Here is a 15,471-nt window from a genome sequence, read left to right as displayed (position 1 = left end):
GAAAATCTTTCGTCTCCACATGTTTGGTTCTTTCTTTGAAAATAAAATTTAATTTTTTCTTTTTTATTTTTTATAATTTTTTTATTTTTTATTTTCTGTTTTTTTTTTTTGTGAGATAAGTTCTCTAGGGTTTCCTTAGGGTTCAGCCTTGGCCGCGGCGCAGTTCGCACACACAGCACAGATCTGGGGATTCAAAAATCCCTCTCACACGCAGAAACCAGATAACAGAACGCACGCCCACACGCGGAGCGAAAATATAACAAAAGAAACAGAAATGCAACACAGAAACACCTTAACAACAAACACACAGTCGCTTTCCTACAGTGTAGATTAAACTTCACGCAGCAGCCGAGCTGCAAACTGGAGCTTGGTGCAGGGCAACTCCCCGGCAGCGGCGCCAAAAATGTGCGCTTTTGCCGCACAGGTCGTAGCTGGGGACTTGCCGGACACCGTATGCAAGCCACGAATGGCTGCAAGCATACAACCAGGAAGGCAAGCTCAAAACAGAATGCAAAAGGTGTGTCACTCACCGCTTAACCGCTGCCTTGAAGGATTCCCGCGTCGCAGCCGTGAAGGAGGAGCCGCCGTCGCCGCTCTACCGCCTCTCCGTCGCCTCGCCGTGCCGCTACACAGTGCGCTCGATCGCTCTCTCACTCTCTCTCTCTCTCTCTTACACACACGTAGGAGAAGGAAACCAAGGAGATAAGGCAAGAGCACTCTTGTATTCACAACACATGAGAATGAGGATTTTAGGGTTACATTTGACTCATATAGGTGACTTGGTCGTTCACACTTGGGCACCCATACATGGCCGGCCGACCCTAACCCTTATCCTACTGATATCCAAGGTGCGCCTCTCATCGGCGATCACCCAATCCCTTCATCCTTAACATATGGTGCCGACAAGCCCGGCCCATGACTCAGAATATTTAAATTAATGACGTAAAATATAGTACGTCGCCATGTCCGCCATGGGTTAACACGCTTATGCGATGCCCGCGCAACGGGAAAAAACAGCTAGTCGATTAATTTATACCGATAAAAAATGGGATTATATATTCTTATTAGCGCCTCTCTCTCTCTCTCTCTCTTTCTCTAGCTCTATCTAGTATTGCTCTCTCTCTTTGCCGCTTACTTCCTTGCAACAATTATGATTATACTCGGTGTTGTCATTGTTTTTGCGGAGATTAGTCAGACCGGTGCGTAAATGAACATGAATTATGGTAAACAGCACTATCTAGCTCTCTTTTATTGTTAATTTTTAAAATTGAAACTTTAAATTAAATGAAAATTAGACTCTATATACCTATCACTCACACTCTCTCTCTCCCCGACACACATATAGATATATATATATATATATATATATATCATACACACACGCACAGTGCACACTCTCTCTCTTCGTTTATTAGGAGCTCGTAAGGTGAGGGACCCCCTTGGAAATTTTGAAGGTAGCCTATCATGAGCTCCAGAGTCTGTTGCCTGTTCAAATAGGATCTAGTTCTCATGAAGCCCTTCTAGACTCAAGCAGTACTATTTCCTGTTAGAGTTACAGTCCTGGGCACTGCCCATTGTATCACATATGCACACACTTTTTCCCTGTCACATTTTTCCTCTCCACACGACTGTCTGGCTGGTCGGCCTACATGCATGCTTTCCTGTATATAAGGAGGGCCATTAAACTCCATAGCTGTAGTAGCTCTAGGTGATACCTGACAGGTAGAGCTTGAAGCCCGTGGGTATTAACAAGGAGAGAGGGTTAGATTTGGTACTTGGTACTACCAAAGACTTATTGATTTCTTCATTCAATAATATTACCTTTGAAAGTTAAAATTTGAACGGTCTATACTCACAAATGTGGCCACAAATCCATCTCGTCCCATCCGGCCTAGTCTAGATGTGTGACCAGCTTGCAGTCTCTTTCGTGCTGCCGTCTATGTAAATTTGATTAAACAAAATAACATAGATTAGAGAATTGTTAGAATCAATCTAGCAAAGTTCATATTAATTCTAATATACGTTAGCAAAGGCACACACCTTCTGCTGAGGAAAAGTGATGCGTAGGCGTCTCTCCTTGCGGAAGTATTGCCATGTCTCCATGCACATATCAGCCCTCCTCTTGTTTGTCTCCACCATACAGTAGCGTCTGTTTATTTTTCATATTACAATAAGCGTTAGAATATACCATAGAACTTGTTAGATTTCAATGTTTTGTTTCTTTTATTGATTTTTTAACTTCGATCATTTGATAAATGACTCATATTTTTATGGTACTTGAAAATCAGATTTGGACCAATCAGAGGGTACACCACCACCTCCTACTACTGGTGGTGGTTGGGGTGCACAGAGTTCCAATACTGCACATGAACCCGTTTTACGATGATTTCTACTATGATGAGTCTATTATATGTTGGTGCGCTCGTTGTTGTGGCACATATCGGAGGCCACGATGGGAGTGCTTTTCACATGAGATGACTCATGGTACTTTTGAGCGAGCACCACCACCTGAGGAGCGACATCGACCTATGGTATGTGACTATTCTCCCTTAGTTTTATTATTGGTTATTTTATAAATCAAAGGCTCATATATAATGCAACCATATTATATATGTAGGTGTATTCACTTGATGATGAGGATGACTTCACTATCAATGATGCACATGTCCCTCGCACACGGCACGGACATGTCATTTGTCAGTTTGCAGCTCGAGGTTTCTCGACATCCTCTACCTCCTGCTTTGGAGGCTGAGACGGGTGGAGATCATCCGTTGCCTACTCGTTTGCATTCTCTAGTACAGACGTATGATCCAAGACGATACGGAGGATGGCAGAGAGGATCACTTCCTTTAGATGGAGTGGTTTTTAGCTTTTGGGGCAATCGCTACATGATTGCTCCGTCTACCATCAGTGGAGCAGGACGAGGCCTCTTTATTGCACAGGACTTGCATGTGCCCCCTCGTTCAGAGGTCACCCTTATGTCTTTTTGTGGACCTATATATAGATGGGGTCCATGGCATCAGCTTACTCGCTACATTCAGAGCATGAGTACTTATGGGTTATGTCTCAATGCAACCTCTCTTTATAATAGAGGGATTACACATGCTGAAGGACAAAGACTCTATGTGTTGATGGAAGACCTTACTCTCAAGGAAACATAGCCTCTCTAATTTAATTTGATAATCGTATTTTATTGTCTCTAACTATTTTGTATCTGTGATAATTATTGAATTCCACACACATCTCTCTTTTCTTTTATATAGAATCATGCTATTGATACAATCTTCTTTGGCTTCACATATGTAGATTCCGGATTATGACATCGACAATATCACAAATCAACGTTCACATGACGTATCTCACATGTCAATAGAGTGCATGAGGATCCTATGCAGGAGTGATCCTAATGCGTATGCAAGACTAAAGAAACAATATTCTCAAGACTTTAATGGGCGTGATGATATCTTTGATAACGACGATGGCATGTCTGATTTTATTGAGGATTGGTATCAAAATAATAGTGCGAGCGATATTCCTAATAACAACGAGAAGTATCTTTGAGAAGAAGCTCTAAAGTGTATCTACGCAGGAAGCCAACTGACACGACTAAGTGCAAGCTTACTTATTCTTAATCTTCAAAAACCGTTTTGGATGGAGTAATCTATCCATTTCAGCACTTTTGAAGTATGTAACAATCTAACATATTTTTTTGTTACATTCTAAACATGGTTGCTTCTTATTGATCATATTTTTAATGAACTTGCAGGCTACTCTCTCAGAAGTTCTTGTGCCGAATGACAAGCAATTCCCTTCCTGCATCACATGATGAGGTGAAGAAGATGATAAGTTCTATACATGCATGTCCCAACGATTGTAATTTATATAGAGGTCAGTACGAGGACGGTGTGACGTGTCCAAAATGTCAAATGCCTCGTTATAAAGAGGAGAAAGGTAAGGTCCCTAGAAAGGTATTGAGACATTTTCCCCTGGCTCCACGTATAAAACATATGTTCCAAAGTCCCGAATTAGCTAAGCTTATGACATGGGGAGCGGAGCACAAGAGCAAAGATGGAGTAATGCGAATTCCATCAGATAGTCCTGCATTTGAGCATATTGATTTGCGATGGCCAGATTTTGCAAAAGAACCATGCAATTTAAAGATGGGTGTAGTGTTAGATGGCGTGAATCCATTTTCAATGAGATCAAGTAAATGGTCTACATGGCCCAGTGGTAGTTATTAACTATAATCTACCCCCGTATCTCAGCATTAAGAGCATTTAATGCTCTCACTCTTAATTCCGGGAAAACAACAAGTTAAAGATTTGAATGTTTATTTGGTCCCTCTCATCGACAATCTTCAAGATTTGTTGGAGAGGGATTGATGTCATGGATATGTCCAGAAGCATCGGTCAAAGACAGTTCATTGTTCGTGGAATTTTAGCATGGACTATCCACGACTTTCTAGGATATGGGTTTTGCTCAGGTAAATGGTTTAAATATAAATATTGTCTCATACGTTTGTACGACGTTCATTGCGCTAATCATCTTTGTTATGTTTTCCATGCAGGGACATGTACCAAGGGTTATAAAGCTTGTCCAATTTGTGGTGATTGGTTGAGATCAACTTATAGCAAAAACCTCAACAAAAATATATATCTTTGACATAGATAATTTTTATCTGAAGATCATTATCTAAGAGACAGAAGGCAAGCCATACATTTTAATGGAAAGGTAGAAGAAGGGAGATGTCCAATACCACCACCGAAAGATTGGTATCTAAAGTGGACTGCTGGACCCGCTATCGATCCGGAGTTGGAGATCATAAGCGGCAATGATGATGACTCTGTAAAGAAGCGAGCGAGAGGATAATGTGCTCTAGCTCAAAGTCCTTCGATATGGTATACTTTGGAATATTGGAAGGATTTGAGGATATGTCATCTTCTTGATCCTATGCACATATTCAAGAACGTTGGTCATTCGTTATGGCAACACCTCGTTGGCTTGAAAGACACAGCGGCAGCAAGAAATGACTTAAAGGATCAAAACTCAAAGCCCAATCTATGGCCACTTTATGATGAAACTCGATGTGAGACAACCTACGAGCCTGACCCATGGGTGCTCAAGACAAAAGAGCTAGAGACTATCAACAGAAAGATTCAGTCAATTCGTACACCTACAGGATATGGAGCATCTTGTCGAAACATGTTCACTCTAGAAATGACAAGAGCTTGTCTGGTTTAAAAACACATGATTGGCACAATTTTGTGAAGGTAAATCTATCCAGATCTTTGTATTTATTTTCTTGCATGTTTTGTTGATCGAATTAATCATGTATGCAGCATGTTCTACCCCTTGTTATTGATGGATGTACTACAAGAGGAGCCCGAGATGTAATATATTGCCTTGGATCGCTTGCAAGGTATTTATTGATCATTAATTTTTAGTATAAAATTTTATTTGATATCTTCTTAATTCAGAAACATCTCTAATATCTTCTTTCTGTTTGGTCCGGCTTAGATGGCTCTAGTGCCACCAGAGCCAAGGTAGCCTGGTAGACAGTTATTCTCCCACAGGCAGAGGGTGGTCTTGGCATCATCGACCCCCCCAGAGCTTTAGAGTCAAGGTCTGCTAGGCAAGCTGATCATCTGTGGACTGACCCCAGGAGGGCAGACATGGAAACTCTTGCTTCAGCAGGGTCTCAGCACACCTGCACCCCCCGGAGAGGAGGAGATTGGCAACTCTCTACCAGGTGGATCTTCACGGCAGTCCCACTGACTCAGCCTCACTCCCCTTTCCTCTACACTCTCCTCATAGTCTGGAGGAGGTTGCGGCACAGTCTCTCACAGATACCCCCTAGTTGCCAGGACGAGATCGACCGACAGCCATTGATTTGGAGTAGCTTGGTGACAGATGGTACATGACAGCAGCTTGGAGAGCGGTCCCATATCCCATGGGCAAATTGGGCACATGGACTAGCGCGCTCGCTCAGGGTTTGGAGGGACATCTTCAGTCAGCTAGACACAACGGAGCTAGCAGCAACAGCAAGTAGAGCGGAGATAGATGCCACCATCCCTGCAGAATGGATGATTGCGTCGGTCACCAGTCAACATTTTTCAGGCGACGAGAGGTGGTTGGGACAGTTTACTCCAAGAGGCATTCCACTGGTAGTCACTGGTCAGGTCTCTGACTCTCAATACTTTTCTTCTCAGTGTCACAAATGGTAGCCGTCTTCAGAGGGATGGTGCCCATATTGACCCCCTTCTCTCCTCGTTCACAGTGCATTCGAGTTGTAGGGCTGCACATGAAAGAATGGCATATAGACCTCCTTGTGGAGTAGGCCTAGAACTGGAGACTTTGGATATGGGAGGGTCGCACCTTGGCAGAGGTGGAGTGGGATCCAGGGGGTGGTGTTGGTCACCACTCGACTTGTCGGAGAGGTCAGTTCCTTTCTTTTCCTATAGTGCGCGCATTGGCAGGCGTGTACTTGGGGCTCTACAGCGTCGGCCACCCACCCAGGCACACAGATGGTATGCTCAGGGGCTCACAGGTTTTTCTTTGCGCTTTTTGGAAGACCCTTTGGGCTAGCTGGCAGCCAAGGAAGATATCCTACTTCCTCTGGATGGTGGCCCATAAGGGGCTACCGGTGGGGAGTTGGCTGCGATAGATGGGACAGGACAGGCAGTGCCAGATAGGTCAGCAAGATGAGGAGTCCCTGAAGCACTGCCTTTGGGGTTGTACACACACCCAGACAGTGTGGAAGGGTGCAATGGGGATCCTAGCGCGGGCTGCACCTGAGCTAGGATCGATCACCGGGGGGGCCTTCTGTTGTTGGTGCAACACAGAGGTGGGGCATCATTACCCAGGGTACATGTGCATACATGGAGAGCTTCCCGTGGGCAGCTGATAGAGACAGATGTAGGTGCGATGACCCGGCACCCAGTTTGGGAGATCATTGGGAGCATTGTGGGTTGGCACGTTTGGACCTCCCGACGTTCACAGATTCTAGGAGACCAGGCACCATTTGCGACTCAGATCTTTGCTGACACCTGGAGCACGATCATTACCACGCTCAAGGGTCAGTGGGATCGGGCAGGGAAGGAAAAGAGACATCGTTTCCTTTGCGATTGGATCATCAGGAGCTCTTCTCCAGCACTCCGCTTAGAGTCTTTAGTGGCGATATTCACCCCCGCTGTGGCTGTTTGTCCACACATAGCTGATTACGCCTTGAGAGGCTTGTATATCTATTTTTGGGTTTCTCTCGGGCTGCATCCATTTTGTGACAGCAGCAGCCCGCCGACTTTAAGGCCTTCTTGTATTCTCATCTTCAAAGTAATATAGTCAACACTACTTTTTGCCAAAAAAAACAAGTATGTATATAGTTAGTATCTAATTGTTCTAGCAGTTAGAATAGTGGATCATTAGAACAATAGATCTTCTGGCTAGAATCTCGTCTCTAGTTAGTAGTTAGTGTCTAGGTCTACCACTTAGTATGTAGATCTAGTTAGTAGCATTGTTGTTGTTTCCAGCTAGTAATATCTAGTTACCAATACTAGTAGTATCTAGTGGTAGTAGTAGATAGCAGTATCTAGAAGTACTACTAATTACTATTGCTAGTACTAACAGTGTCTCTCATAGTACTAGTATCTAGTAGGACTTGCAACTAATAGTATCTAGCATCTTTTTTACTAGTGGTTAGTAGTATCTTGTTACAACAGTTGTAGCTATAGTAAAATTAGTAAGTAGTATTTACTAGTAGATACTAGATAGGAGCATCAGTAGTTAGTAGTGTTAGCATTGAGTTACTAACTACTAATGACTGAAGGAACTGTAAACATGGTGGGGATTCAAGGAGGTTGGAATGGTAGAAGCGTATTGACAAGAAGATGGGAAATTGAGTTATCATTCCATGAACAAATTGTTACATATATAGACTTCTAGTCTTGTCCACATGTCAGTCATCACATGATAATCACATGGGTACACATGGTGTGTCCACATGTCCAGGCAGAGAGCACTTTAGGCAGTGTAGACTGGAGACAGGCGTGGAGAGCAAGCTGAAGGTCAGATGGCTGTCGGCAAGGGTTGCTGGCTGCACACAAGGCTGTTGGCTGCTCACTGAGGTGGTCGGCTGAACCAGAGGACAGGGGCAGCAGCAAGCGCAAAAAGGAGGACTAGTCGGCTAGAAGGAAAAACCAGTCGGCTAGAAGGAAAATGCATTGTATATAATTCACTCACCTGTAGATACCTGCCTTGATGTAGATGATGACACGCTTTTTGTTGGTTTTGGGCATGCTATTCACAGTAGCTTGGACGGCTCGGCCGGGGATATAAATTTTTAGCCGTCTCTTAAGCGACGCATATAAGTATGCAAACGTCGCTTCTAAAACAGTCGTTTTAGATGTTCGCTTAAACGATGTCTCCCAAAACGTCATATAGGCGATGAGTTTTTTTTTTAAAATTTAGACGTTGCTTAAGCGACGTATTCGTCATCGTATAAGCGATGCTAGATAATTTAAACCCCCTCGCTAGACCCCCCAATGGCTTGTAGTGTGAGGTGATCTAAACAGAGGTGAGGATTACCGTTTATGAAGCCAAGACCCCTAGAGAAGTGGCATGAGTTGGATGCAGCCGAGAATGGGAGGAGCATGCGGTTAAAGAGCATCAAGTAATATACCTAAAGAAGCTCAAAGCTGTGAAGGCAACACCCACCCACATGTAAGGGGTTGGTTACATACAAAAAAGATGACATGAATCTAGATAATGGTCTTTGATGATGAAGCAGAATCTAGCACTAGGAATGCTCTTAGAGATGAGGGCAGCGGGCAATGTTTCTACGAGGCAAAAGACAATAGGCTAGGCACTTAGGAAACAGGGGGGAACAATCAAGAGAAAAATTCCAAGCTTCCAACCTTCTAGGAGCTAGCAACAATAGTGATGATGTAGAAGCATTAAATGAGCAAAACTACAAACTACAAAGGAGATGAAAGTTTAGAAAACCAAGTTCGAGGGAGTTATTCCCGCAACTATTGAGATGTACCACTGGTGGTTGAGTGTCGGTGGTATTTCTAACCCACCAATGCAACAGTGGGTCAGAAATACTATCGATGTGTTTATGAGTTGGTAAGAGCAGAGCCAATAGCTTTTCGGCTTTGGCAATTAAATGTAGAGTGAGAATAGGTAATTTAATGTAGAAAGTGTGTGTAGAAACCACCAGACTGCCACCAATCCACCGACCTCTCTGAGAGTCACGAGAACAACACCTAGAACTTGTAGGCCAAAGGTGGGTTGTAGAGCCATTGAGGGAAGGGAAAGGAAAGAAACCGGTGTTGTGGACCAGTACTCCTATGGATATAATTCTTGTGCATAAATTCAGGGAGCAGGTGCTATCCACCACCAAGCATTTGAAAGATAAGACAACCAAGGAATACACACTTAGAGCCCCCATTGAAGAACTAGAAGGCCTAGTGGTGAAGGAAAGAGCAACAAAAGTAGGACGGGAAGACCATACAAACTCTGGAAAAGGAGGCAAGACCATACAAACACACTGAGGCGAGCCTGAAAGGTAGCCAAAGAAGCAGGCGAAGATCCAAGAAATGTAATGGACAAGCACAAAAAGGAGCTAGAGTCCGGCGTCATGCTTCTAGATTTCCAAAATTGGGCCAGGACGGAGAAAAATTCCATGTAAGGCTCTGGCAGAAGAAGACAAAGTTTGACAATTGAATGTTAATATATATATATAGTCAGTGTTCACACCTTTGATGATGGGAGAGCGGTCAACGGTATTAACTAATTGAAACATTTGTGAAGCTTGTCAATTTTGACATCCAGTTGCGAATGGAAGATGCGCAAACTTGCAAAGCACGCAAGGGTGGTAATCTTGGCATGCGACATGAATGCCGATTTGCGTCCCATTGAGCGTAAAGCTCTATCGACCATGACTATATGAGGCAGGTGTCACGCCAAAACATGTGAGAACCCCGATGATTCCATGGGCGGCAACCTTGGGACACTCCTATGGGTGCTTTGCTATCACCGAACGTGATTTTACACGAGATATATTAGAACATAACTCTTGAAAACATCAATCATGACACTTGAGTTTCCCACAATGTTGCGCTCAGATAGAGATTGCAATACACACATTGGACGGCAGGCGCAGCAATAGCAGCTCGAGGCAGTTTGTCCTTGGTATGACAGTAATCCACGTTTGTGTTCAAAACCTTCCTTATATTAAAACCTTGTCAGGGTCCATTTTGATACTGTGGGGGGCTGCATCACCTATTAGGTGGATCGGTGCACCTGCTGATCACCCCAGAGAGACAGCATGGAAGAGGGGCTGGGTGATTTGGCCGTCATAGATGGTGCTGTTGATTTCAGAGGCCGCCCCGCAGTCAAAAGCAAGACAGGCAGCTGGAAGACGGCCCCGTTTCTCCTTGGTATTTATGCATGTAGAGCGTAATGGGTTTTCCAGTTATGCACCTGCACCTGTGAATACTACCGCTAAACCATCTGAAATCTGTTTCGCAATTCTTGCAGCCTTGCAGGTATGCGAGGTTGCAGCTTTTAGTGCACTCGTTATCAGCATGGTAACCTACCTTACCCAGCAGGCGCATTTCTCCTACCCAGACGCGGCAGTGATAACCACCAACGCTCTAGGCGTATCCTATATCACAACCATCATAGTCGGCTTTCTTGCCGATGCTTATCTGGGGCGCTTCCATGTACTAGTGCTCTCTGGGATAGTGGAAATTACGGTAAGGAATACTGATCAATTGGGTGCAGTACGATAATGCTAATTTAATAATTAGGATGGGCTTGACACATAGCGGCTCTAAATCGTGGCTGCTTAATGCAGGGCTTTGGGTTGCTAACTCTCTCCGCAGCCATCCCTTCCTTTCGCGAAACGCCTCCATGCTCGTCTTCTGGTGCCTGCCCTCCCATTCAAGGCAAGCAATATTCTGTACTTATGGCAGGCATTTACCTTGTCGCACTGGGGTCGGGCGGGGTTAGAGTAAACTTGCCTGCACACGGGGCGGACCAATTCGACGAGAGCGATCCGAAGGAGAGGCCGGGCATGTCTAGCTTCTTCAACTGGTTCTTCTTCTGTCTGGCCTTGGGCGCTGGCATCGCTAGCACATTCCTCGTTTACATCCAGGAAAATGTTAGCTTTGGCCTTGAATTTGGCCTTGCGGTGGTCCTTATCGTCATCGGCCTTTCCTCTGCTCTGGGCGGGACTCCTTTCTACAGGTTTCAGGTTCCCGCAGGCAGCCCACTCACTCGTGTAGCGCAGGTCCTTGTGGCGGCTATCCGCAACCAGAAGCATGCTCTTCCGTCATCACCCCTGCAGTTATACGAGGTGCGCGAAATGGACGAAGATCAGATATTATCCGGGCGGCGCCTACGATTAGCTCCCATTGATCACACAGAGCAACTCAAGTAAGCAGAACAGAATTTACTTCCTTTGGTTGAAGCTTATAAACTACTTTTTTTGTGTTGCACATACAAAACTCAAGTACACAAGTAAACAAAAAAAATGGAAAAACTAGTAAATCTTTTCTAAGGTCATGCTCACCAACACACACTCTCTGTCATTCAAACACACGTTTACACTTACATAAATGCAAGAGCTAACGAACAAAAGAACTTGAGAACAGGCCTAGAATTTGAAGGGGCTCCTATTTTTTCTGTTTGAAGGGCTTTTTTTTAAACTAGCTTTTTTTAATGAATTAGATTAGAAGGGCATATAACTAAATTTCTCAAAACCCTTCTCTTCTTTTGAAGAGTAATGTTTTCATCCTTCTTGTGAAGGTTTTGACACGTTGAGAAGGGCACTCCCAAACCGTCAAATTCTAACCCAAGTTGCTAGGAAAGATACTCAAAAATTTATGGTATAATTGCATTTTTTAAAAATGGGTCCAATTCCTTTTATTGAAGCTATAAACATACCATTTTGTATTTCCAAAGAACCTAAGGTAAAGTTGAGGCACACGTTTCTAGAACACACACTTCACTACACAAAATAACATGTAAATAGGCATGTACAAGAGAGATGGGGCAAATGGACATTGCAAAAGCCTCTTGCAATGTACATTGTAGAACTGCTCATACAAACAGTAGCTAAGCACATTAAAGCACGCACTTATATGGACAACACAAACAAAGTTGCCAACACAATCGCAAGTAGAAAGTGTATGCCAATAGGGGTCTAGAATAATGTAAATCATTAACTACTTTTGAATCAGGTTCAATGTAAAAGCTTTGAAAGACTTACACATTACACATTGGTCTTTTGAATATATATATATATACATATATATATATATATATAAATTAATATTGATTCTAGTACCCCTAGCCCTAGTGGGTTCAATCTAGCTCCAAAAAAACCTAACCTCTCTATCACTGCTCACATAACCTTGTTTGCCTTGTTTGCAAATATCAGTGCTCATATAACCTTGTTTGTAGTGTAATTTTCTCCAAGGAGGCACTGTCCCTGTAATGTAAAGGCTGTTAATAAGGTTAATATACCTTTTTGATCCCGACTCCAATGCATCTGCAATATCAATTGATTTCAGGTTTCTGGACAAGGCCGCTGTAGTCGTGGGCCGCCCAGGTGGCGGCGCTGAATCCAGCCCATGGAAGCTGTGCACGGTGACGCAAGTGGAAGAGGTAAAGGCGTTGGCTCGCACAATGCCCATATATGCCACCACAATTATATTAAATGTGTGCCAAGCACAGCTGTTAACTTTCTCCATAGAACAAGGGTTCACGACGGACCGTGGCCTAGGCAAGAACAAAACGTTCCAGATTCCGGCACCCTCCTTGGTGTTCTTCCCGGTGGTGATGCTGATGATACTCTCGCCGCTTTACGAGCTGGTCTTTGTACCGGCGGCGCGCAGGATGACCGGGAGGCCGACTGGCATAACGCACTTGCAGAGGATAGGGGTGGGCCTCTTCATGGCGTCAGTTTCTATGACGATAGCGGGGCTTGTGGAGAGGAGGCGGCGGAGGGTGGCGGCGGAACACGGCCTTCTGGATGATCCAAGGGTCCTGGAAGGTCTGGTCCCCATTCCCATGAGCATTTTCTGGGTGGCACCACAGTATCTGGCCTTCGGATTTGCTGACCTCTTCTACTACGTGGGCATCCTCGAGTTTTTCTACCAAGAAGTTCCCGATGGGATGCGAAGCCTCGGCGTCGGCATCTCGCAAAGCGCACTGGCATTGGGTTACTTCCTCAGCAGCTCCACTGTCGACATCGTCAAGAAAGCCTCCGCCAAACAAAACCACGGACAAGGCTGGCTCCCCGACAACTTCAACCGTGGTCGCCTCGACTACTTCTACTGGATGCTCGCCGGGATTAATATCCTTAATTTTGGTTTATATCTAATTTGTGCCAAATTCTACAAGTACCGCCCTCGCAGTCGCCAAATTAGCCATCCCATCCATGACATTGTAAAACTCGCCTCTCCATCGGCGCCAACCAACGACGGGGCCCTGCAAACTCAAAGCACCTCTCCGCCGGCGCCAACCAACGACGGGGTCAGCCATGCAGCCCTCCAAACTCAAAGCACCTCTCCGTCGGTGCCAATCAACAACGTCAGCCATCCCGTCCAAGGTGATCAACTCACCTCTCTTTCGGCGCCAATCAACGATGTCAGCCGTCCCCTTCAAGGCGTACAACTCACCTCTCCGTCGGCGCCTGCAAACAACGAGGTCAACCGTTCTGCCCACGATGTACAACTCATCTCTCCATCTGCGCCTAATGAAACAATCTCCTTGTAGGCGCTACCGCTAGATGTTCTCGTGACATCCATGGACAACACGACCAAGATTTTAGTAAGCTCGAAATCTGTAGCAAAATAAGGTGATTCACCTTAGGTGAACGATCGTCATTGCCATGCCTTCTCGAACACATTACAAGCATTAAGGTTTTAAAGGCAAACAAAGCCAAGTGTGATTTCTAGAGGTATCAGTTAACATTCAAAACTCGGAGGATTGTGATTGTAGTGAGCATATCAAAGTAAGCTAGGTTACATATCACATGCATTCAAGAGGTATTTTAAAAGCCAATCTGCAAACTTAAACTTGAAGGTGATAAACTCATGTCTTTTCTTTTTGGACCTAACTTAGGATCTTTTTAAAAACATTTTTGAATCTACGAAGTAAAGTTTCTTATAAATCATAAAAAGTAAAACCCCTTTTATTAGGCTCACATTTCATCTTTCATATTCTTGATAAGTGAAGCACTTGTCCATTTTCATAGCTCATAAATTGTATAATTACAACTTGAAGATTGTTAGAAAATCATTTAGGCATGTAAATGGCTTGGAAGAAAATATACCTCTCTTCTACTAGCAAAGTTTGCATCTCGCTTGATACTCATCAAAGATCTAATTGTTGGTAGTGGTCTTACTTAATGGTTGCACATTAATGGTTAATGGTCAATACTTATTGGTTAATATATAATAGTCGATCATTATAAGTCATGGTTGTAGTAGTTTATAGCCGATCATTAACTACCAACAAAATATGTGGAACCCATTTCAAGTTATAGATCACACATCTTAGATGTTGTGATTGCTACTTTAAGTTATATAATTTGTTGCGTTGAATTGACAAGTAACAAATCATAATCTACATAACACACTGAAGAACTTATAAGTCTCATAAGAAATTCAAATAGCTATAGAGCTATGACTTTGGCCTTCCCTTTATGTGTAGAAAAGGTCTTTGACAAGACTAGTCAATAGTTAATGTACACGTACATGTCAATGGTCAATGATCATTAAGTGTGAAAGGATAATGGTGAGTGGGTACATCAATGATATTGATTACTGATCAATGATCATTTGTCAACCTTTAATGATTAATGGACTTTGATGGTACAATGATGATAGTCCACTTTGTGGGCTAGGTAACATGCACGCCATTATGTCACAAACCATGAGATGAGATATTATAGGAACTACCTTCCTTAATGATAAAAACTCCAAATCACACACCCCACATTAGATTAATTCATCTTAAGATGGGCTCATTGTCATGATTGGCTTGGTTCTATGAGATGAGTTGTACAAATGACACTCCCAACACCTTATGGGGGAAGTTCAAACATCCTCCTTATCACCTTTCCCGAAACATAGTAGGACTGTGACTTTGAGATAATTATAGATATTCTTACTTAAGAAAAAATATCCTTGTGAGATGTTTGGCCATTTTTAAAGTCATATTGATGAGAATGACACTAACCTTGAGTTGTAAATATTTTTTATGGTTGTTTTCTCTCTCAAGCCTCTCAACCACATGTAAAACATTATGATAATGAAGGTTATCCAAATTTCCATCTTCTAATTAGGTGTATATTGGGGGGGTTCAATTAAAAATATGTAAGTCTACTATGTGTGATCATTAGGAGGGGTTTTTTAAACCAAGATTTTCAAAAAAAATTACTTAAATCTAGTCACATATAAG

General features: G+C 43.5%; 1 protein-coding gene across 1 annotated transcript; it reads left to right on the top strand.

Moving 5' to 3' along the window:
- Positions 1-10,093: 10,093 nt before the first annotated feature.
- On the top strand, positions 10,094-14,146 carry LOC147624855 (protein NRT1/ PTR FAMILY 8.2-like). Its single transcript, XM_086818874.1, has 5 exons — positions 10,094-10,188; positions 10,286-10,436; positions 10,537-10,754; positions 10,856-11,436; positions 12,576-14,146. The coding sequence occupies exons 2-5, from the start codon at positions 10,325-10,327 to the stop codon at positions 13,780-13,782; spliced, it is 2,118 nt and encodes a 705-aa protein (XP_086675000.1). The 5' UTR covers positions 10,094-10,188; positions 10,286-10,324; the 3' UTR covers positions 13,783-14,146.
- Positions 14,147-15,471: the final 1,325 nt, after the last annotated feature.

This window comes from Cibotium barometz, chromosome 24, assembly GCF_041138505.1.
Source record: "Cibotium barometz isolate CiBa-2024 chromosome 24, ASM4113850v1, whole genome shotgun sequence".
Lineage (NCBI taxonomy): Eukaryota > Viridiplantae > Streptophyta > Polypodiopsida > Cyatheales > Cibotiaceae > Cibotium > Cibotium barometz.
This window is presented reverse-complemented; position numbering and strand designations above follow the sequence as displayed.